The sequence below is a fragment of the Protopterus annectens genome, chromosome 1.part1, assembly GCF_019279795.1.
Source record: "Protopterus annectens isolate FY-2018-M chromosome 1.part1, PAN1.0, whole genome shotgun sequence".
Classification (NCBI taxonomy): Eukaryota; Metazoa; Chordata; order Ceratodontiformes; family Protopteridae; genus Protopterus; species Protopterus annectens.
In genome coordinates, this window is record NC_056726.1 from 531012750 (window position 1) to 531036587 (window position 23838).

The 23838-nt window shown below is 46.2% G+C and overlaps 1 protein-coding gene across 1 annotated transcript in view; it reads right to left on the reverse strand.

The window, feature by feature from the left end:
* Positions 1-549: 549 nt before the first annotated feature.
* RBX1 (ring-box 1) overlaps positions 550-23838 on the reverse strand; it is a 370179-nt gene continuing 346890 nt past the window's right edge. Inside the window, exon 5 of the mRNA XM_044076508.1 lies at positions 550-744. Within this exon, the coding sequence (XP_043932443.1) occupies positions 732-744 (13 nt within the window). The 3' untranslated portion in view covers positions 550-731. The remainder of the gene's footprint in view (positions 745-23838) is intronic.

Here is a 23838-nt window from a genome sequence, read left to right on the forward strand (position 1 = left end):
TGCAGTTCTAGAAAATACTCATTGAGAGAGGTCAAATATCAATACAGTTGTGTTTGCCATCACATATGCTTCAAGACAAAATATCCTGGTACCTTGTATGTAGCATGGTTTGGAAATATTAATACAAATATGATCAATATTTGATGCCTAGAGGAGCAGTAGGAGTTAACTGCAGAAGACGCCTGGAGGAGCACTCGGCTGTAATGACCCAAGACATACTACAAAACTTGACTGACACTCTCCCCAGGGCGCCACTAAAAATGGGTCCTGTCCAGTAGACTTCCATGGGCAAAAAAATTATAAATAATAAATTATCCTGACGCAGCACAAAACAGAAAGTGAACTTTGAAAAATCTTTATTAAAAAAACAGCTCTTGAAATTAATATATTACAAAATGTATTCTTAAATCTATAAGAATGAACATGAGAAATCTGGTTTCTTCTGAAAATATTTTCGAAGACTGCTGAAAGGCATATTAAAAAGGAACATGGACAAGAGTGAATCTTTCACACTGCACCTTGCAGAGAAATAAAACAAACAACATAAGCAAGAGTTGATCAGTTTAATAAATGCAATTCAACAGCAATACAAACAAAGCACAATGTAAATGTTTGCAATGAAAACAAACATATGCAAGTGATGAATGCTCAAGTGTTTAGAAATGCTCCATAAACCACAGTTTTCTCATACTGGATACTCTTACTGGATGTAGTCTAGTCACAAATTGCTTCTAGTGGCCATACCTGTAAAAAGAAAAGAAACAAAACCAGCTGTAATACAAATCCCTTTTCCTGTGTAATGAGATCAATAGGATAAAGTAGTATTACATTAATTTATATATACATATCTACAAAAAAAAATAAATATATACACATTTTTGTGCACATCTGTTTTTCTCACTTGATATGCTCTATTAAACGTTTACAAAAACGAACAGCAAAACAGTAAACAGAACAAGGAAAATGGAACTTAACATGCATGTCAGAATTTAAAAGTGGAATACAATAAATCCTTGTAGGGATGCCACTTGGCTAACAAAATTTACTACTAGAAGCTGGTAAAAGTGGATCAGGGCATAGTCCTGTCAGATGAGCAAACATTCAAAGTTTTGGAAAGCAAACAGCACTTTAGAATCCAAAGCAAACGAAAACAAAACACCAAAAAGAGATCAACAAAATCAGAGCCTGGAGGAAAAACAAAGAAATATAATTTGCCTCAAATCTACACAGCAAACCCCAAAAAGATAATAAATCTTCCTAGTATGCTGGGATCTAGCACCTAGTCAACTCTCTTGGTAAAAAGCCTACACAACATACACTAATAAATATGACAGGACATCTACAAACAGGAGAAAAAAATAAGCAATACAGGGTACTTGCACTTTACTAAAAGTCAAGCCACCAAAGTCTTTTAATGAAAAATAGTAAGGGTACACAAAATATGTAACAATCTGCTCAAAAGAAGGTGGCACTGTTGTCAGTTTACTTGCTTAAAGCTAGGCCGGAGATGACTGACTGTGTGAAACTTCATTAAGCCTCATAGTCTATCCCAAATAGATGTGGGCAATCAGAAATGTACAGTTGTGTACACTTACCATAAATGTAGATGTTAGAGTGTATTCACTGTTGCAGTCCTGACTTGTGGGATTTCCTGCCGTGAAAGCCATTGGCCAGCCCGACTAACAGGGAAAAATTTCCCTCTTCCTTAGACTGGTGAACACCGTAACTGACATCAGTGCGCTTGGGTATATATTGAGCCAGCCAATGTCATGACACCAGTCTTTCTTGCCCCTTAAAAAGTAGGAGCCCCTAACTGGGTAGTACGAAGCTGAGGAAGAGAACCTGTATAGGAAGAGAGGCCAAAGGGGATTCCCTAAGCTAGAGAAGAAGTTATAAGTAGACTACCTAGTAGGCTAAGGGGGAAGGAGGCAGGGAAAGAAAAAGAAGACTGCCACAGTGAATCCACTCGAAAATCTACATTTATGGTAAGTGTACAAAGCTACACTATGTTCTTTGTGTTTCACTGTTGCAGTTCTGACTTGTGGGATGATTCCCAAATCTGAAATGAGGGTGGAAGGATATTATGGAGAGGAGAGGATGCCCTGCAAGATGGCAGTGGCAAATCCTGCCCTGGACCTAGAAAAGGCTGCTAAGTGTTTGGTGAAGGTATGCACAGATGATCAGGTGGCAGCTTCCAGAATATCCTTGGTACAGGGCTCCTTTCAAGAACGCAGCAGATGGAGGTTGCACTAGCCCTAGAGGAGCGTGACCTGACAGCCTCAGGTGACTTTTTGCCATGATGGCTGTAACAAAATAAGATGCAGTGGGAGATCCATTTTGAGATAGTCTGTTTAGAAGCTGGTTCTCCCTCACAGCCAGAGGCAAGTGTCACAAAAAGGTGGTCAGACTTTCTCAAGGCTTTAGCGCTGTCAAGACAATAATGGAGCTGCCTATGAACATCCAAATAATGACGCATTCTTTCCCCTTGATTCTGGGGGCTGGGAAAGAATGTGGGCGGGTGAATGGCTTGATTTAGAGAATTGTCAGTGACCACCTTGGGCAATGAAGGAAGGATTAATTCTGAGGGAAACCCTGTCTGGGTGGATGATGAGGAATGGCTCCACCGCCATGAGAACCTGCAGCTCAAGAGACTCTCCTAGCTGAGGTTACAGCCATCAGAAGGGCAGTTTTCCAAATTAGAAACTTTAGATGGGCAGAGGCTACAGGTTCGAAAGGGGGCAGACTCAGTTTTGCCAGAAAAGATTAAGGTCTCATGGAGAGGTAGGTTGCCTTCTAAGAGCTCTGATATGAAAAAGAAGTTATGTACTCACCATAACGTTCTGAGTAGATACTTTATTTGTCTGCAACCTGTGGGAGTCAGATCCGACCTCGGATCCGAACCAGCAGCTTTCCAAGCTTCAAGATCCGAGCTCCTAGCTCCTCCCCCTACCCATAATCCCTTACTACCAACCACATTACCTCAGATCGGTTATTTTGCCCTATGAGCTAAAGACGGAGAAGAAATTCTCCAAAGGACAATAGAATACCGAGGTTCGGTGGATGGCAGGGGGGGTGGTCGGTTGCAGACAAATGAAGTATCTACTCAGATGGAATGTTATGGTGAGTACATAACTTCTTTATCTGAAGTAGTTACTTCATTTGATCTGCAACCTGTGGGACAGAGTCCCCAGCTTACCTAAAGGCCCTGGGTGGTCCCTACGGAAGGATATTCCGAAGCACCGCGGAGCCAAAGGAAGCCCTACTTCTGGAGATCATGTCCAGCTTGTAATGAGAAATGAACGTGTGAGAAGACCAGGTAGCTGCTGAACAAATATCATCTACTGGAACTCTAGACCAAAAAGCTGTTGCGGTAGCCACAGATCTAGTAGAATGCGCCCGAACGGCAATCGGAGCTGGCTTCCCAGCTGAAATGTATGCTTGTCGAATACACCGAGAGATCCAATTTGCCACTGTCACCTTAGAAATCGGTTTGCCCATAGCTGACTTAGCATAAGAAACAAACAACTGGTCTGACTTGCGAAAATCTTTAGTCCTATGCAAGTAAAAACGTAGTCTGTGCACATCCAATTTGTGCAATATGTATTCACCTTTGTTTTGGAAGCTCAGGAAGAAAACGGGGAGATTAATAGACTGATTAATATTAGTCTCTGTGGCTACCTTAGGTAGAAAAGAAGGATTAGTCCTGAGGGCCACCCTATCTTTGTGAAAAATAAGGTATGGATATTTAGCGCACAAAGCTTGCAAGTCTGATACCCGCTTGGCTGAGGTAATAGCAACCAAGGCGGCCATTTTCCAAGATAAGAATTTTAAAGGCACTGAGGCCGCCGGTTCGAAAGGTGGTCCTGTTAATGTTTGTAAGACCAAGGTAAGATCCCATGGAGGAATAGCCGGCTTAATGGGAGGCTTTAAGAGAAACACGCCTTTTAAGAAGGCTTTGCATATCTTTGCTGATGCCAAAGAATTCATGCCATCCACCACATGATAATGAGAGATGGCTGCAAGTTGGTTAATGGTGGACGCACTAGCTCCCTGCCTAAAAAGGAGGGATAGGAAGTCCAGGATAGTGGGAATAGGAACCGTAAAGGGATCCAAGTCCTTATCCTTTGCCAGATGGAAAAGCGTTTCCATTTACTGTTGTAGAGCTTTCTGGTGGATGGCTTATGAGCTGCCACCAGAATGGCCTTAACCGGAGACGAGATACTGGGAGTCCTTGCCATTAACGGAACTGGATCAACCAGGCCGTGAGCCTGAGGTTGACCAGGTTCGGAGTGTGGCATCTCGTCGGATGCGAGATTAGGTCTGGTCTGGGATCCAGAACCCATGGGGGGGCCACACTGTGAGACTGCAGAGAGGGGAACCAGACTTGTCGAGGCCAGAATGGGGCAATGAGAATCACTTTGCTCCCCAACCGACAGGCTTTCTGAATGAATTTCGTCATCAGAGGAAGAGGAGGATACGCATAAAGGAGACTGGGCGGCCAAGCATGAACCAGAGCGTCCCTGGGGGATTCCCCTCTGGGGGGAACTATCGCGAAGTAATCGCTGCATTTTGAGTTTAGGGGAGAGGCAAAAAGGTCACAGCGAGGTTGACCCCATTTGAGGAATATCTGCTTCGCGACAGAGGGATTCAGAGACCACTCGTAAGGGCTGAGAAACACCCGACTTAAGCTGTCTGCTAACATGTTGGACCGCCCCGGAATGTGCGTTGCTATCAGAAAGCGGTTGGTGGAAATAGCCCATTCCCACACTCTCATGGCTTCTCGACACAGGGGGTAAGACCTGGTCCCTCCCTGTTTGTTTATATACCAGACAACGGACATGTTGTCCGTCTGGATTGTAATAGTCCCCAGAGGTAGAAGGTGATGGAGAGCTTGCAACGCCAACAGCACTGCCCTCATCTCTAGGACGTTGATATGCAAGAGAAGTCCACGTGCCTTGGACGGACTTGCCTGCGCAATGCCCGCCCCACCCGAGGCAGGAAGAGTCCGTGGTCAACGTGGCTTTGACTGGGGGAATCACAAAGGGTCTCCCTTCTTTGAGTTCTCGAGTCCCTGCATGCCCTGCTCAGAGGAATCGGCATGTCCAAGGGATGGACCGATAGTGATCATTGGACCTGGAGAGTTCATTGTAACACTCGCATTCGCAGACGGGCATGGAGAGAGAGAGGCCGATCGCTGCCGACATAGACCCTAACGCCCTCAGGACTAATTCTGCTGGAGGAGCGGGGCTCCGAAGAATATCCAAGACTTGGCGAGACAAACTGTTCAGCCTGACTGATGTCAGAACCACCCTGGAGATTCGAGTATCCAACCTGGCCCCTATGAATTCTAGGGCTTGAGTGGGGCACAGGCAGGATTTCTTTAGGTTCACTGAAATGCCCAAATGACCAAACAGAGATAGGGCATAATCTCTCGCTGTAACCAGAAGATGCTTGCTGGGGACGTTGAGGAGCCAGTCGTCCAGGTAAGGGAATACCTGAATGCCCTGGAGTCTCAGGTGGGCTGCAACCACTGCCATGACTTTGGTAAACACTCTGGGGGCTGAGGTTAGGCCAAATGGAAGAACCCTGAACTGATAATGACTGGCTCCTAGCCGGAAGCGGAGGAACCTCCTGGATAGTCTGTCCATTAGTATATGGTAGTACGCATCTTTGAGGTCCAACAAGCACATCCAGTTGTTCTCCTGCAGAAGGGGGAGAATAGATTGGAGGGTGACCATCCGGAACTTTTCCTTGGGTATGAACAGGTTCAGGGACGAAAGGTCTAGGATGGGTCTGAGGTCCCCCGTTTTCTTTGGGGCCAAGAAGAACCTGGAGTAATAACCCAATCCGGATTGATCTGGGGTGACGGGCTGGATAGCTCTTTTTCTTAGCAACTCTGAAATTTCCTGAGTTGCAGACTCCCTTTGATGGGGTGGAACATCGGGGAGATGTTTGGGTTTGGGGGGGGGTGCGAGAACGGTATCGTGTAACCTCTGGATATTATCCGGAGCACCCATCGATAGTTTGTAATGGACTCGCAATTTGACAGGTGCTCCGATAATCGCCCCCTGACTGCCTCCAGAGAGGGACAGTCGGGCAAGCCCTCAGGGCTGTTGCGCGGGTCCCTCCGAGAAAGGTTCTCTAGACCCGAAGTTACGCGGGCCCCCTCTGCCTCTGGGCCGGCTTCCACCTTGTCCTCCTCTGCCTCTAGAGGCAGAGTTGTCCGCAGCAGGACGGGAATGCTGAGATTTACGGAACCACAGCTTCTTTTGCCCCCTCTGATTCCTGGAGAAGGATCTTTGGGGGTTAGAGAAGCGGACTCCGACCGCCGACAGCGTTTCCCCATCTTTTTCGTTTTGGACAAGCGTGTCGCGAACTGATGAGCCAAATAAGGCTGAACCATCGTAAGGGGCGTTCGCGAAGGACGCCTTGAAGGGATCCGTGAAGTCGCAAAGGCGGAGCCAGGAGTGCCGTCGCAAGACTACTCCCGCTCCGCTAGCTCTAGCGTCTCCTTCAGTGGCATGGGAAAGAAGCTGCATAGATGTATTTGATATGGACTTTACAGTGGCCATTCGAGTCTCAAAAACCTTTTTGTCTGGGACCGACATGGACTCCGGATGGGCTGCAGCGTATTCTTTAATTAAGTCACGCTGTAGCCTGATGGTGTGTGCCATGTAGTTCAGCTACCTTATGGCAAAGGTCGCTGAAGCAAACATCCGCTTCCCAATACGGTCCAAAGCCCGGGACTCCTTGTCCGGCGGATGGACCGAAGAACTTTCTTGGGCAAGTTCTTTATTAGTGGCCGCCGCCACCAACATAGCATCAACTGGCGCGCCTTTGGACCAAGAAGGTCTATCAGAAGGAGGGCTGAGGACCTTATCTGGGCGTCTAGGGATAGGCTCCATGGTATCGGGCTCCTTCCAAGCCCTGGTGGTAATTAAGTCCACCAAGGGGTCGGCTGGGGGGGGGGGGGACACCCAGGAGGTAGATGGGCCTGCCTCAAAGGCCTCCAGAAATACGGACTCGTCCAGGGAGGGCTTTTAGGCAGACCACCCCCCTCTTATACGCAACATTTCCATGATGTCTCCAAATGAGACATCTTCGGGGGGTGACCTTGGGGAACCCTCCGTATCATCCAAATCCGTATCCGTGGTAATGGACTCTGGGGAGTCCAGGTGCCTCCTTTTGCACTGGTGCTTCCGAGGCACCTCTTCGGCGGGGCTGTCCGAAGAGGGCTCGTCCACCGGGTGATGTTCCTCCCTAGGAACTAACTGGAGGCTTTGGGCAGGCTGTCCAGATGGACGGATGATCGAAGACAGACCCTGATACAGTGGGGGCACGGTTGGATCCAAAGGCCCGGTCGGGGACCTGGATGACCTCGACAGTACCCTCTCCACCACCTCAAAAGCAGAGGGAGATTCACTGTCACCAGCCTGAGAAAGAAACCTCCTCGGCTCCGAGGATAGGATCGGGGTCGGAGCCGAAGCAATCGGACCCGAGGTAGTGGTGTGCTCCGCTCCAATCGGCGCCGAAGACACAACCACTCCCTCGGATCCGATGCTCAACCCTCGGCCCCGAGAGCTTGGATCCGACAAGCTCGAAGGTATAGTCGGCGTCGAAGACACTATCCCTGTCGGCGCCAACGTATCCCCTGATCCGAAAGGGCCTGGATCTGACAACTCCGAGACCCGATAGCGGGTCGGAGAAGGAGCGATCGGGGCAAAAATGGAGGCTGCACTCCCTCCCAAGGGGAGGGGGGGCAAGAGCATCCCCATCTGCATCTGGGTCTGTAAAAATCTTCGCATCATCCGATCCATGTCCGCTTCGGAGATGCTTCTAGTAGACCGCGAGGAGGTAGTCGAGGCAGGTCGGGAGGGCCGCCTCAAAGACCTCGAGGGAGACCTATCCTCCTCCTCCGGCTCCGGAGAAAAGGAAGGTGGACGGAGCAGAAAGGACAAGGATCCGGAGACCCTCTCAGGGGACTTCAAAATCTTTTCAGGCGGAGCCGAGGGACGAGACTCGGCCTGTCTCTTTGAAGTATGGCCCTCTCTCTTTATGTTTCTTCTTCTCCCTGTGGGAAGAAGAACCAGACTCCACAGAGCTAGTACCCGATAAGGGAGGTTGAGTCCCGGGTACAGCTAAGGGAGTAGCCGGCGCCGAAGCTACAGGAGTAGCTTGAACCCGGCTGGGAGAGGAAGAAGAAGCTGATTCCTGGGGAAGTTTTCCCGCCAGGATCAGCTTGTTCTTCCTGTCCCTAAGTGCCCGAGGGTTGAAGGCCGCACAAATTTGGCAGGCCTCCGACAAATGTGCTGCCCCCAGACATAAAACGCACTGAGTGTGGCCATCAGCTGGGGAAAGCTTGTGGCCACACTCGGTACATTTTGAAAATACAGCCTTAGACTCAGCCATAAAATCTCTCACACAAACACACCCAAACACTAAGGGGGGGAGGGGGAGAGACAAATTTAAAACTAAGGAAGAGAGTTTTTTTTTTTTTTTTTAAGTGGGTTTTGAAGGAGTCGACAGTAAAACAACACACACACAATTTAAAACTAGAAATAGCTATAGAAAAGGAACAATCTCACCAGGCCAGGAGCTCTTCACTAAGAAGCACTGTCTTTAGCCACGGCAAAAAACGATCTGAGGTAATGTGGTTGGTAGTAAGGGATTATGGGTAGGGGGGAGGAGCTAGGAAGCTCGGATCTTGAAGCTTGGAAAGCTGCCGGTTCGGATCCAAGGTCGGATCAGACTCCCACAGGTTGCAGATCAAATGAAGTAACTACTTCAGATTGACTCTTCTAAGAAACTTGTCTTGACAAGGGATGGGAAAAGACAGGAGGAAGAACAGGTAAACGGGTTGATATGGCAGAGGCATGAATGTTAATGGAGGAGTAGGAAAGGTCTTTATCAACCATAGTAACCAGGTAATCTAGAATGACAGAAATCTGGGCTGAGTCAAGACTGTGGTGGTGTTGTTGGCACCAGACAGCAAATCTTTTCCACTTGGCCGAGTATGATTTCCTACTACTAGGCCTTCTAGCCTCCTTAAGAATGACCTGTTTGCTTATGGCAGGCTTGGTCCTGGATGCTGTGGAATAATCCAAGCTGAAAAGCTGAGAGTCTGCAGGCTGGGGTGCACAATCCTTCCTTTGTCCTGAGTTAGGTCGACTCCCTCAGGCAACAGCCATGTATTCTTGTTGGTTAGTTAAAGTAGCAGAGGATACCAGTGCTGCCTGGGTCAGTATAGGGTTATCACTATTGCCCTTGGGCCCTCTTCTCTCATCTTTAGAAGCAGCTGAGGAAGTAGGTATGGGGGAAGGGGAATGCAGAAATGAAGAGGCGAGTCCAAAGGAAGGAGAAAGCATCCGTCCTCCAGGCTGACTGTTCCTGGAACAGAATCTTTTCAACTGAGTTTTGGTGGCAAAAAGGTTCATCTGTGGGACTCCCATCTCTGGACCATGCTGAGACATACTTCCCAATGCAGATGCCATTTGTGAGGTGTCCATCAAGGTTTTGGCGAGGCGATCTGGTAGAGTATTTTGAGCAGCTGGAAGGTACTGTGCCAGGAGGTCAAACCACAGAGAGCTAGTAGTTTCCCAAAGTTGTACTGCTAGATGACAGAGGGTAAGAGTAGGTTCCCCCTGCTGGTTTATGTACCACATAACTGTGGTGTTGTCTGTCTTGACTAACAGGACCCCTGGCTCCCATTTTTCCTTGAAAGCCATCAGGCCTTTTTGCACTACCATAAGCTCTTTCCAGTTTATGTGCCTGTCCTTGAACTGAATCTCACACTTCCTTTGGGATTTGAAGTGTTGGAAGTGAGCCCCCCCCAGACTGGCTCTGAGGCATCTGTTGTGAGAGAGTGGCCCTGGGGAGTGACTCTGAATGGAAGGCCCTGATTTTGTGCACAAGCTTGTGCCCACCATGCAAACTCCTCCCTGAGTTAAGGAATCAGCTGTATCTCAATCGCCAGGGACAGAGTTGTGTTAACACCATACATTTTTGAGATACCACTGGAGTTTCATCATGCGCAGCCTGGCCAGGGGAACCATGACAATACAAGATGCCATGTAGCCCAGTGCTCAGAGGAACACACTAGCTGAGATGCATTGTTTTTACTGGATTCTTCTGAAGTAGTGGGTCAAAAAGGAGACCTTGTTTGGGGGAAGGAAGCCTTTCAGAAGAGAAAAGTCCAGGAGGACCCCCAGGAAGACTATCCTTCTAGACAGAAAAGTTTTGGGTTTTGAAATTTATGGTGAAGCTCAGGGAGGACAGGAGGTTCTGGGTAAACCTCAGATCCTTGAAAAGTTTTGATAGAGTTATGGCTTGTAGTAGGCATCCGTCCAGGTAGGGTAGATTTGGACCCCTCTGGTCCTGAAAAAAGCAATTACAGGGGCTAAGCACTTGGAGAAAACCCTGGGAGCAGTAAACAAGCCAAAGGGCAGTGCTGAAAATAGAAAGTGACTGGTACCTGCTCTGAAGCGAAGAAAGCTTCTATGCGATTACTGTATGGGAATGTGCAGGCAGGCATCTTTTAGATCCAGTCAGACTATAAAGGCCTGTTGGGCTATCATGGGCAAGAGTTTTTAAGAGACAACATTTTGAATTTTAGAACCAGGAGGAAAGTACAGCTGTGTACACTTACCATAACTGTAGATGTTCGAGTGTATTCACCGTTGCAGTCATCACATTTGGGTTATCTGCTTGCAAGTAGCCCTCAGTCGGCCTGATTAACAAAGTCTCAGGTCCTGCATCAGTTGCTGTCCCTTCTTCCATGACGTCAGGTCATCAGGGGTATAAAACATGCAGCCGATGCCATATCAGTTTTTCTTGCCCCAGATGTCAGGAGCCCCCCTAACGGGAAGTAATTAAATATAAAATTAAAATGATATACCTCCAACAAAAAAAGTAAATACACGAAAAAGGCTTTTAAGCATAGTAAAGTAGAGGTATAGCCCAAAGAAGTTAGGGGGCTGGGGGGAGAGTAACCAGGACTGCAACAGTGAATACACTCAAACATCTACTTTATGGTAAGTGTACACAACTGTACTATGTTCTTCGTGTTTCACTGCTGCAGTCATTACATTTGGGTAGATTCCCAAAGCTATGGTTGGGAGGAGGAATTTAGATAGCATTAAGACCAGCTATAAGGCCCTGCAAGACTGCAGTGGCAAAGCCAGCTCTGGATTTAGAGAAAATTGGCAAATGATAATGCTTGTTGAAAGTATGTACAGAACTCCAGGTAGCATCTTCTAGGATGTTTCTGGTAGGGACGCCTCTGAGAAAGGCTGTAGAGGTAGAGGCAGCCCTGATGGAGTGAGATCTGATCCCCTGGGGGATAGGTTTTCCATGGCGCTTATAGCAGAAATTAATGCAAAGGCCTATCCATTTAGAAATGGTTTGCTTTGAAATAGCCTTCTCCTCTGCCCCTGCAGCAAATGCCACCAGCAATTGTTCAGATTTCCTTTGAGGTTTAGCCCTGTCCAAGTAGAATCTAAGTTGTCTGTGATTATCTAAGGAATGCAGTATCCGTTCCCCTTTGTTCTGTGGATTGGGAAAGAAGGTTGGCAAATGAATGGACTGATTAAGAGCCACATTGGATACCACTTTGGGCATGAAGGATGGATTGGTTCTAAGGGACACCCTGTCCGATGACAGGCTCCACTGCCATAAGGGCCTGTAATTCAGATACCCTTCCAGCTGAAGTGATTGCCAAAAGAAAAGCTATTTTCCAAGAAGGAAATTTTAAGTCTGCAGTAGCAGCTGGCTCGAAAGGAGATGGCGTGAGTTTCTCCAAAACAAAGTTAAGGTCCCAGGCTGAGGTTGGAGCTCTCCTGGGTGGTCTCAATTTTTTGGCCCCTCTAAGGAACTGCTTGAGCTGTGGATGAAAGAAGAGGGGAGGTTCTGTGTTTTAATGAGCTGAAATGGCTGAGGCGTGGATTTTAATGGAGGAAACAGTCAAGCCCTTGTGAAGCATCTCAGTTAAGCATTGTAAAATCTGAGGGAAATTGGGCGCTGCTGTGCTCATCCCTTGAGATTGGTTCCAGGCACAGAATCTTTTCCATTTTTCCGCGTAAGATTTTCCAGTACTAGGCCTCCTTGCCTGTAAAATGATATCCATCACAGGTTTACTGAGGGATGGTAAAGGAGAGATTATGTAATTAGCCAGGCTGCAAGGTTCAGTGTTAGAAGCTGAGGGTGCAGAATCTGGTTCTCCTGCTGAGACAACAGTGAAGGAGTCTGAGGCAGGTGCCATGGGGAAAACTGTGACACACTGCACAGGAGGGGGTACCAGAGTTGGCATGGCCAGTCTGGAGCAATCAAAATCATCCTTGGTTTGTCTTGTTTGAATTTTAGTAGTACTTTGGTGAGCATAGGCAGAGGGGGGAAGGCATAGACTGATAGGTTTTTCCAGCTGAAGGACAGAGCATCCACTTTCCAGGCTTGATTGTGAGGAGCATTTGTGCAAAATTTGTACAATTGGTAGTTCCGGGGAGAGGCAAACAAGTCTTTATCTGGGATCCCCCATTTGCTTGTCAACATGTTGAAAATCCTTGGCTCCAGCTTCCACTCGTGTGGGACCATGAGGTTTCTGCTTAGTCCGTCAGCCAGTGTATTTAATTTTCCTGGCAGGAATTGAGCTTGTAGGTGCACTTGGGAGCTCAAGGCTGTGTTCTACAATGCCATGGCGAGTCTTCAGAGGGGGTAAAAATGTGTACCCCCCCTGCTTGTTTATGTACCACATAACAGTGGTGTCTGTCTTTACCATTAGTTGTCCTGGAAGAATGTGGTCTTTGAAGGTTGTCAGAGCATTCTGTACAGCTAACATTTCTTTTTGATCGATATGCAGGTGCATTTGATTTGCGTTCCATTTGCCCTGAATGCACTTCCCTGCCAGGTGAGCCCCCCGCATGCACAGTCTGATGCATCTGTAGTTAGGGTTTGGGCGGCAGGGGGTGGTGTGAAAGGCAGTCCCTTGTTTTGGTGGCAGGCCTCTGCCCACCAAAGGAACTCTAGGTGTAGGCAAGGTATGACAGGAATCATTGCTTCTTGATCCTGAGAATGTTGACACCATAGGCTTTTTAGATACCACTGTAGTTTTCTCATATGCAGTCTTGCATATGGAATTAGAATAATGCAGGAGGCCATAAACCAAGGCTTGCAGTATTTGTCTTGCAGATAGCAGGGTTTTTGTGGCCACTTGTTTGAAGTAGGTTGTCAAATTAAATTTTCTCTGGTCTGAGGTAAGCCATCTGGGAAGTTGTATTCAAGCTTGCTCCCAGGAATATAATTTGTTGACAGGGTACCAGGTGTGATTTCTTTTCATTTACGGTGAATCCCAGACAAGTCAGATCCCTTTGTACAAAGGCCAGATGATTCAAAAGTATGTCTTGGCTTTCTGCCTGAATTAGTCAATCGTCCAGGTATGGGTATATTTGAATATTTCTTTGCCTGCAAAATGCAATAACTGGAGCTAGGCACTTTGTGAATACCCTGGGTGCAGTAGATAAGCCAAAGGGCAGTGCAGAGAACCGATAGTGTGTGTAGCCTGCTTTGAAGCATAGGTATCTTCTGCAAGATTCCCAAGATTGGGATGTGCAGGTATGCTTCTTTTAAATCTAGTGTTGCAAACCAGGCATCTTTGACTAGCATAGGAAGTAATTGGTGAAGAGTCAGCATCTTAAATTTTGGAATCTCCAAAAAGGTGTTTAGAGTAGACAAGTCCAGGATAGGACGCCATGAATTGTCTATTCTAGGTACCAGGAAAAGTCTTGAGTAGAAACCATGACCCTTTTCCTCTTCTGGTACCAGTTGAATAGCCCCCATGCTTAAGAGAGAAAGCATTTGTTTTTGGGCCTCTGCCCACTGATTTGGGGGGTAGGTCCGGCCACCCGCTTGCCGTTGGCAACGTGTAAAAGTGAAATCTGTATCCCTGGGACACTAGAATTAAAACCCATTTATCCTAGGTAATGAGTGTCCAGTTCTTTGCATGAAGAGCAATCTTTCCCCCCAAAGGAACAGACAGTTGAACAGGGCTTGGAAGATTTAAAGTGAAGTCATTGAGACAGTTTACCATAGGGGGAAGTCTTACTACTCCCTGATTTGGAAGTGGGAGTCCCCCACTGCTTAGGCCTGTGAGTACCTTGGGACTGAAGCCTGGGTGTTCTGCTGGTTCTGGGTTTGGACTGAAGGCCTGGAAGAGGCAGGAAAGGACCAATTCTCAGGAGGGCCAATGCCTACTAAATATGGGAGGCTGTACTTGCAGGAAATCTTTAACAGTTTGCATAGATTTAGCTTTTTCCTCCATCGTTTTAAGTACTTCTGCTTTGTTGCCAAACGGGCGGTCTTGGTTTAAGGGAGCATCCAGTAATTTAGCTTTAACATGATCTGGCAAAGATTGCTCCTTAAGCCAAGCATGCCTTCTAAGTACAGACCCAGTGACAGCAGTCCTGCAAGATGCTTCTAATGTATCAAAACCACACTGCAAAGTATGTTTTCCAACTTGTTCAGCAGAATGCATTAAATCCTGTAAATCTTTATGTTCAACACAGTCAGGAATTAACATAATTTTCTATTTAAGAAATCCAATAGTATGCTGCTGATACTTTAACATATGAAACTGGCAGTTTAAGGCTCTAATGGCCAAGGATGTAGAAGTGTATACCTTCTTATCCCATCTATCCAACACCCTGGAATCTCTATCAGAGGGGGTAGGATTTTTGGCAGTAGTAGCCTTAATGCCCTTGAGTCCCTGTGAAATGGTCTCAGGATCTGCAGTAGGATTTTTAAAGAAGAACTTGTGAGTCAGGTACGCTGTAATACCTATCAGGTTTTCTGGGAGCAGGAGTTAAAGAGTCAGGGGCCAGACTAGATTCCGAGAAGGTATCATCTACAATATCCCGTACAGGAGGAATAGCTAAAAGCCTGTGTTTAGATAGGAGTAAAAATTCCTTAAGCCTCTTTTTGGAGTCAGAGTAATCCTGGCTTTCCCAGCAGAAATGCTCTCCAAGAGTATGCAAGGTTTCACCAAAAGAGAAATCCTCTGGAGGGGAAGCAGAGGGAATGGAGTCCTCTGCATCAGAATCCTCATAGGTAAACAAGGGTAAACCCTGGTCATCAGGGAAAACAGAAATTTCAGAATCCTGATAATCAGAAGGAAAAATAGTCCTAGGTCTCAGAGGGGGAAGGGTGGCTTCCTCTGATTACAGTAATAAGGTCTTCAGCCATTCTTATTTGTTTTTTAGGCATAGGAGCCTGACCATGCGGTCTGGGCGTCGGTCGTCTAGGCATGGATCGAGTTTTAGGCCTTGATGAAGATGGAGTCGGTTTAATATGCAAGTCAGTAGGCCTGAATACACCCTCAGAAGCTGGTGCCTACAAAGCGGCTCCGGACCCATCCAAGGTTGAGACATCCGCAGGTTCCACAGTCAAAACAGTATCTCGCGGCATGTTGGACTCTGAATGGGTCTCAGTAGAGGCCTCCAAATCTGAAGTAGCGGGTATCAGGGGCTGCGAAAGCACCTCACTGAGTACCGGCGAACTGGCGACTAGCTTAGAAGAGTCGTCGGCAGCTTTGGACCTATGTGGTCTGTCTCTGTCTTTATCTTTGCGTTTTTTTCGGAATGTCAGTAGTCGGGTGGCTTACCAAAGCCATTTCTGTATAACTGAACAGAGTACCAAAATATTTAGATGCGTAAATGAACCGACGAATAGTACGAGGTTTGAATAAGGCACAAAACCGACAGCGAGGTATGTTGTGGTCTGGGCCTAAGCAAGAAATGCAGTACGAATGAAAATCTTTATGAGGTATTTGCTTTCGACAAGAAATACAATTGTTACCTTTTACTGACATCGGTTTAGAGCAAGAAAAAGGATCCCCAATGGGGTACTTAGCTTAGTTGAAGACTTCAGATCTGAAACTCGAAAACGAAAACTTCAGGAGTCGGCCGACTGGCACTTGCGAACTGCTTCGGGCACTGCACGGCAAGAAAGACTGATGTAATGGCATCGGCTGCATGCTACTGCAAGCAGATAACCTAAATGTGATGACTGCAACAGTGAAACACGAAGAACATCTGATCGACAGTGGACAAAGCTTTCTTCTCTGGGAACCAGAAACAGCCTGGAGTAGAACTCCTTTCCCTTCTGGTGTTCCGGAACTGGTTCCACTGATCCCAGAGTACAAAATCTGGATTTGAGAGGGGACCTCTGTTTTACGATTTAGAAGAATATCTGGATAGCCTGAGTATTTTAAAGACTCTCTAAGAGTGAGTTTGTAAACATTTGAAATAATACTAAAAACCCACTTGTCTGAAGTGATGACGGGCCAATTTTGTTTGAAAAGGGACAGTGGGTTGGGTGAGTCGTCGTCGTTCTCTGACAGATGCCTGTGGCCTAGAACTCCCTTGCCTGGAAGTTTGAGGTCCACTGTCTGACTCTCTGCAAAGTACAGTTTTGTACCTACCATAAATGTAGATGTCCGATAGGTATGCATCTGCAGTCCTTACATATGGGTTGTCCTGCCTTAGGCAGCCCTTCGGTCGGCCGGATTCCATAGTCTGGGTCCGGCGTCGGCTGATGTCGCCCTTTTCCCCGACGTCAGAGCGCCTGGGGTATAAAAGCATCAGCCGACGCCATCTTCCTCAGTTTTTCTAACAAATACACCATAACAGATAACCCCAGCTAGCTAGAAAGAGGGATAACTACTCAAGGAATACCACAGAGGGGTAGGAGGGAGGGAAAACCTGACTGCAGATGCATACCTATCGGACATCTACATTTATGGTAGGTACAAAACTGTACTATGTCCTTCAAGGATGCATCTGCAGTCCTTACATATGGGTAGAATACCATTAGCCAAGCTGGGGGTGGTAGAACCTAAGAAAAGGATGGCGTAGCTAAAATGCCCTGCAGGACTGCCGTAGCAAAGCCTGCTCTGGATCTGGAATATAATGGTAAGTTGTAATGCTTGGAAAATGTATGCACGGAGCTCCATGTAGCAGCTTCTAAGATGTCCTTTGTAGCCACCCCTCTTAAGAAGGCTGTGGAGGTGGCTGTGGCTCTGGTGGAATGAGGTCTAATGCTGGCTGGCACAGGTTTGCCATGAAAAGAGTAACAGAATCGAATGCAATTCCCTATCCAATTTGAAATTGTCTGCTTGGAAATTGCTTTTCCTTGTACACCAGCAGCATATGCTACAAAAAGCTAGTCAGTTTTCCTGTAAGTCTTAGTTCTGTCCAAATAGTAGCGCAACTGTCTGTTAATGTCCAGGGTATGCAGAAGTTTCTCTCCTTTATTTTGTGGATTTGGAAAGAAGGTAGGCAGGTGAATAGCTTGGTTCAGTGAGACCCTGGATACCACCTTTGGCATGAAGGATTGGTTCTCAATGAGACTCTGTCCTGATGAAAAGTAAGAAATGGTTGTACTGCCATGAGGGCCTGTAACTCAGATACTCTTCTTGCTGAGGTTACGGCCAGAAGGAAGGCAGTCTTCCAAGACAGGAACTGTAGTTCTGCAGATGCTGCTGGTTCAAAGGGAGGTAGAGTTAATTTGTCCAACATGAAGTTAAGGTCCCATGTAGGGACTGGTGGTTTCCTTGGAGGGTTGATGTTTTTTATCCCTCTTAGAAACTGCTTTAGCAGTGGATGAGAAAATACAGGTGGATCAGTGTTGTGCTCTGCTGAAATGGCTGAAGCATGAATTTTTATGGAAGAGTAAGAGAGGCCATTATGGAGCATTTCTGCCAGGTACTCCAGGATATGTGGAATGCTCATTACTGTCGGATCTTGGCCCTTTGTGGAGTTCCAAGTGCGAAATCTTTTCCATTTTGCTGAATATGCCTTTCTTGTGGAAGGCCACCGAGCTTCCTTGATGATATCCTTTACCCTTTTGGATAGTTTATCCAGGCGAGGAGTCAAAGTATTTTCCAGGCTGTCAGCTGCAAGGTTTTTAGGCTGGAGTGCAGAGTTTTGTAATTGTGCTGTGTCAGGAGAAGTGGCCATTGTGGTAGAGGCCACGGTTTCATGCGTGACAAACTCCTTAACAGTGGGTACCAATGTTGTCTTGGCCAGTCCGGAGCTATCAGAATCACTTTTGGTTGTTCTGTCCTGATCTTCAGTAAGACCTTGGTCATTAACGGAAGAGGTGGAAATGCATATACTGTTAGAGCATTCCAGCTGAAAGAGAGAGAGTCCACTTTCCATGCTTGTGGGTGGTATGTCCTTGTGCAGAATTTCTTCAGTTGATGGTTGTGGTGGGAGGCAAAAAGATCTATATCCGGCCTTCCCCATGATTGTGTTATTTCCAGAAAGGTGTCTGGGTGCAGCAACCAGTCAGTGCAAGCATTTTTCCCCCACTGAGCTTCACAGTTATTTCCTTCCTGCATAGGATAAGTGTACATTAAATAGGTGTTTATCAGAGTGGTGAATGTTTTGAAATATTAATCTCTGACCTGTAACTGGTTTTGTAATTTATCATTCAACAGTCTTTTGACCTCTTACTCTATCTTATTTAGACTGCCCAGCTCCACTAGGTACTTTCAACTAGTTATCACAATTATTTCTAATTCTGTTTGTAATTACTTGTGTACAATTTTTATTTCTAGCTGGTCCCAAATCCTCTTATATGTAGATGATTTCCACGTCATGTCTCCTAGCTGCTTTAGTCCTGTCTCCCAATTCCATCTTAAAGTTTGCAAAACAGGCTCTCTATATAGGGTTAAGCTCCCTTTCTTTCCCATGCTGACAATGAAAGAATATTATTATTAACTGGAGAGTCTCATGTATCTCAGTCAAAAGTACTGCTTATGCTGGACAAAGAAAAGATCTCTGTATCCACACTAAGAGGACTACAGTTGAAAGAACTGGCACAACTATTTAGAAAACTATAATCTAACACCTGTAATTTTAACATATGCACTGTAGCTAGAAAGTACAGTTGTGTACACTTACCATAAATGTAGATGTTAGAGTGTCTTCACTGTTGCAGTCATGACTGTAGGGTTCTCCCCTGCCGGCAGGCAGTCCTCGGTCGGCCAGAATCCCAAAGTCTGGGTCCAGCGTCGGCTGTTCAGCCATGCTCCCTGACGTCAGAGCGCCAGTACAACAAAGCTGACAGCCGATGCCATGTTCTCCAGTTTTCTTGCCCCAGATGTCAGAAGTTCCAAAATGAGTAAAGGTCCCATACCCTTTGCAAATACACCTCAGAAGAAGGGTGAAAAAAGGAACCACACAAAAGGAAAAATAAGAGGGGACAGGAAGGAGGGAAACCCAGACTGCAACAGTGAAGACACTCGAACATCTACATTTATGGTAAGTGTACACAACTGTACTATGTTCATCGTGTTTCACTGTTGCAGTTATGACTGTAGGGTAGAATCCCAAAGCAGAAAGAAAGGGAGGTGGTCATAAAGTAGAGGGGGCGGCTATAAGGCCCTGCAAGACTGCAGAAGCAAAGCCTGCCCTAGACTTAGAGTAGAGAGGTAGATTGCAGTGCTTGGAAAAAGTATGCACTGAACTCCAAGTTGCAGCTACCAAAATGTCTTTGGTAGGAACTCCCCTGAGGAAGGCAGCTGAAGTGGCAGCAGCTCTGGTAGAGTGAGTCCTTATACTCCCTGGGATTTGCTTTCCATGGTGTGAATAGCAAAATCTGATTCCATGAGCAATCCATTTAGAAATGGTCTGTTTTGAAATGGCTTTACCTTGGGAACTTGAAGCATAAGAAACAAACAATTGCTCTGATTTCCTGATGTCCTTGGTTCTGTCCAGGTAAAAACGTAGTTGTCTGTGTACATCCGAGGAATGTAAGATCCTTTCCCCTTTATTTTGAGGAGTGGGGAAAAAATTGGCAAGTGAATAGTTTGATTTAAAGCCACTTTGGAAACCACCTTAGGCATGAAAGTAGGATTAGTCCTTAAAGACACCCTGTCTTGATGAAAAATAATATAAGGTTCCACAGCCATAAGAGCTTGCAACTCTGAAACCCTCCTGGCAGAGGTCAGAGCTAACAGGATGGCTGTCTTCCAAGATAAAAACTTGATGTCAGATGAGGCAGCAGGCTCAAAAGGAGGTAAGGTGAGCTTTTCCAAAACATAGTTGAGATCCCAAGCAGGAATGGGAGGAGATCTAGGGGGCCTTAAGTTCTTAGCTCCTCTGAGAAATTGTCTCATGAGCTGGTGGGAAAAGATAGGAGGGTCTGTATTATAATGAGCAGAAATAGCAGAGGCGTGTATCTTTATGGAAGACAAAGAGAGACACTTATGTAAGAGGTCTGACAGGTAAAGTAAAATCTGAGGAATGTTAGGAATAAGAGGATCAGAATCCTGAGCCTGCATCCAGGAACAAAATCTTTTCCATTTTCCTGCATAAGATTTTCTAGTGCTAGGACGTCTGGCTTCTAAAATGACATCCATAACCTGCTTGGGTAGGAGAGAATGAATCAAAGATCCTGGATTTACCAGGCCGCCAGGCTGAGAGTTTTGACATGGGAGTGTAGAATCTGACCCTGGTGTTGGGACAGAAGGTTCGGAATCTGTGGTAAAACCCAGGGTGGCTCTAGACAAAGGTTTCTCAGTGTTGGGTACCAAAACTGTCGAGGCCAATTTGGGGCCAGCAAGATTATCATCTTGGGCTTGTCCTGCTTGATCTTTAGTAATACCCGTGGAAGAAGAGGAAGAGGCGGAAAGGCATATCCCGAGAGGTTTCTCCCCAACTGAATGATAGAGCATCCACCTTCCAAGCTTGATCGTGGAAAGTCCTGGTGCAAAAAAATTGTAGTTGATGATTGAGGTGGGATGCAAACAGGTCTATGTGAGGACATCCCCAGACTGCTGTAATCATCTTGAATATTTCGGAGTCCAACATCCATTCGTGTGGATTCGAAAGGTTTCTGCTCAGACTGTCTGCCAAGAAGTTTTGCTTCCCTGGTAGAAACTGTTCTTGAAGGTCCAGATTGTAAGCTAGAGCTGTGTTCCAAAGATCCATGGCTAGTCTGCAAAGGGGGTAGGAATGAGATCCCCCTTGCTTGTTTATGCACCACATAACTGTGGTGTTGTCTGTCTGTATCAGTAGTTGTCCTGGTTGTAGAAGATTCCTGAAGGCCAATAGAGCTTTCTGAATGGCTAACATTTCCTTTAAATTGATATGCAGGTGCTTCTGATCCTTTGTCCAAAGGCCCTGCAGACAGTTGCCCCGAAAATGGGCTCCCCATGCATAATCTGAGGCGTCCGTGGTTAGAATCTGAGTGGCAGGAGGCAGACAGAAGGGTTTTCCTTTGTTTAGAGTACATGCCTTGGACCACCAAAGGAATTCCTTTTGAAGACAAGGCAGGACGGAGATCAGTATATGTCTAGACTGTGACAATGCTGAGACCATACACTTTTTAGGTACCACTGTATTTTCCTCATATGTAGTCTTGCATATGGTACGAGAAGGATGCAGGAGGCCATGTAACCCAGAGCCTGCAGGAATCTCCTTGCAGATAGCTGAGTTGTAGTTGCCAAGGTTTTGAAAGATGAAGCCAGCTGTAACTGTTTTTCGTATGTCAGAAATGCCATCTGGGTTGTTGTGTTTAGAGAAGTGCCCAGAAAAATTATCTGTTGTGAGGGTGTCAGATTTGACTTTATGTTTACAGTGAATCCCAGGAACTTGAGAAGATTCTGAACAAACTGTAGATGCTGAAGTAAGACATCCTTGCTGTCTGCCTGAATAAGACAGTCATCCAGATGAGGGTAAATTTGAATTCCCTTGAGTCTGCAATAAGCTACTACTGGAGCCAGGCACTTGGTAAAGACTCTGGGCGCAGTAGACAATCCAAAGGGCAGCGCAGAGAATTGGTAGTGCCTCGATCCTGCCTTGAACCTGAGGTATTTTCTGCGTTCCTGTCTGATGGGAATGTGTAAATATGCTTCTTTTAAATCCAAAGTTACCATCCATGCATTTTTGGTCAGCATTGGCAGTAGCTGCTGTAGAGTAAGCATCTTGAATTTTGGTATCTCTAGAAAAGTGTTCAAGACTGACAGATCCAGAATGGGTCTCCATGAATTTTGCTTCCTGGGGACTAGAAAGAGCCTTGAGTAAAAACCTTGTCCCATCTCTGAAAGTGGAACTAGTTCTATGGCTTTCATAGCCAAGAGAGCTTCCACCTGGTTTAATGCCTCTGACCATTGATGTTTTGGAAGATCTGGCCATCCACTTGGCCTTGGTGGGGTATGAAAATGGAATTTGTAACCTCTTGAAACCACATCCAGAACCCACTTGTCTTGGGTTATACGAGTCCAATTTAGATGAAAAAAAGAAAGTTTTCCTCCGAGAGGGGCTTCCAGGCAAGAAGTTCCTGCAGCCCAACAGAGAGAGTCATTGAGTCTGTTTTCTATGAGCTTGCTTCTTCTCCTCCCCTAGGGGTGGAAGCAGTCCACTGTCTTGGTCTATAAAGAGGCTTGCGTTTGAGGCCTACCTCGGGGGCGTCTATATCTACCCCTCTGAGGCCTGTCTGAATTGGGAAAGGACCAATTTTTTGTAGGCCAATTCCTGCTAAATCTGGGTGGCTGTACTTGTAAGAAATCTTTAACTGTTTGCATGGACTTTGCCTTGTCCTCCATCTTTTTAATCACGTCTTCAGCTTTAGATCCAAATAAAACATTATGCTGAACAGGAGCATCCAATAATTTAGCCTTTACCTGCTCTGGCAAATTTTGTTCCTTTAACCATTCATGCCTTCTAATTACTGTGCCAGAGGCAGCAGCCCTACAAGAAGCCTCCAAGGCATCAAATCCACAGTGTAAAACATGCTTCCCAACTTGTTCAGTGGCATGCAATAAGTCATGTAGTTCCTTATCATCTGCACAGGCGGAAATGGAAGTTAGCTTTTGCTTTAAAACAGACAGGAGAAATTGCTGGTATTTCAGCATATGAAACTGACAGTTTAAAGCCCTAATAGATAAAGTAGCAGAAGTGTACACTTTTTTGCCCCATCTTTCTAAAGATCTGGAATCCTTCTCAGTGGGAATGGTGTTTTTAGCAGAAGCGGCCTTAACGCCCTTAGGACCCTGAGAAATGGTTTCAGAGTAAGCAGTAGGATTCTTATATAAAAACTGGTGGGAATCAGGAACCCTATAATATTTGTCTGGCTTAACAGGAGCTGGAGGAAAAGAGTCAGGAGTTAAGTTAGCCTACGAAAAAGCATCATCCACAATATCCAAAATAGGAGGAATAGCCAGGGGCCTATGTTGGGGAAGAAGAAGAAAATCCCTTAGTCTTTTCTTAGATTCCGAGTACTCCTGTCCTTCCCAGTGGAAATGTTCCCTCATTTCATGCAAAGTTTCCCCAAAAGAGAAATCCTCAGGGGGAGAAGCTGAAGGAATGGATTCTTCAGCATCAGAATCCTCATAAGGAGGGAAAGAATATTCCTGGTCAGAAGAAGAAACAGAAGAGACAGAAGCCTGATCAGAGGAGTCATAATAAACTTCCTGCCTTGGCCTTTTATCTTGAGGGGGATGTGAACCCCTAATCATAGTAAGTAAGTCCTCAGCCATTTTAAGTAACCGTTTCTGAGACTTGGGAACCGGATCAGAAGAGGCCTGGGTTGAAGTCTTTGATTTGGAAGGAGTCTTTGCCTTTGTCTTTGCCTTTATAAGAAGCTGAGTAGGCCTGAAAACCCCTTCGGAACCGGTACCTGCACAGCGGCTCCGGACCCATCCAAAGGAGCACTGTCCGAAGGTCCAACTGAAACATTCAAAGGCCTAGTTGGCTCCTCGTGGGAGTCCGTTTCGGCTATCGGTTCTGAAATGGCCGATGACAGGGGCTGCAAAAAGTACAGTTTTGTACCTACCATAAATGTAGA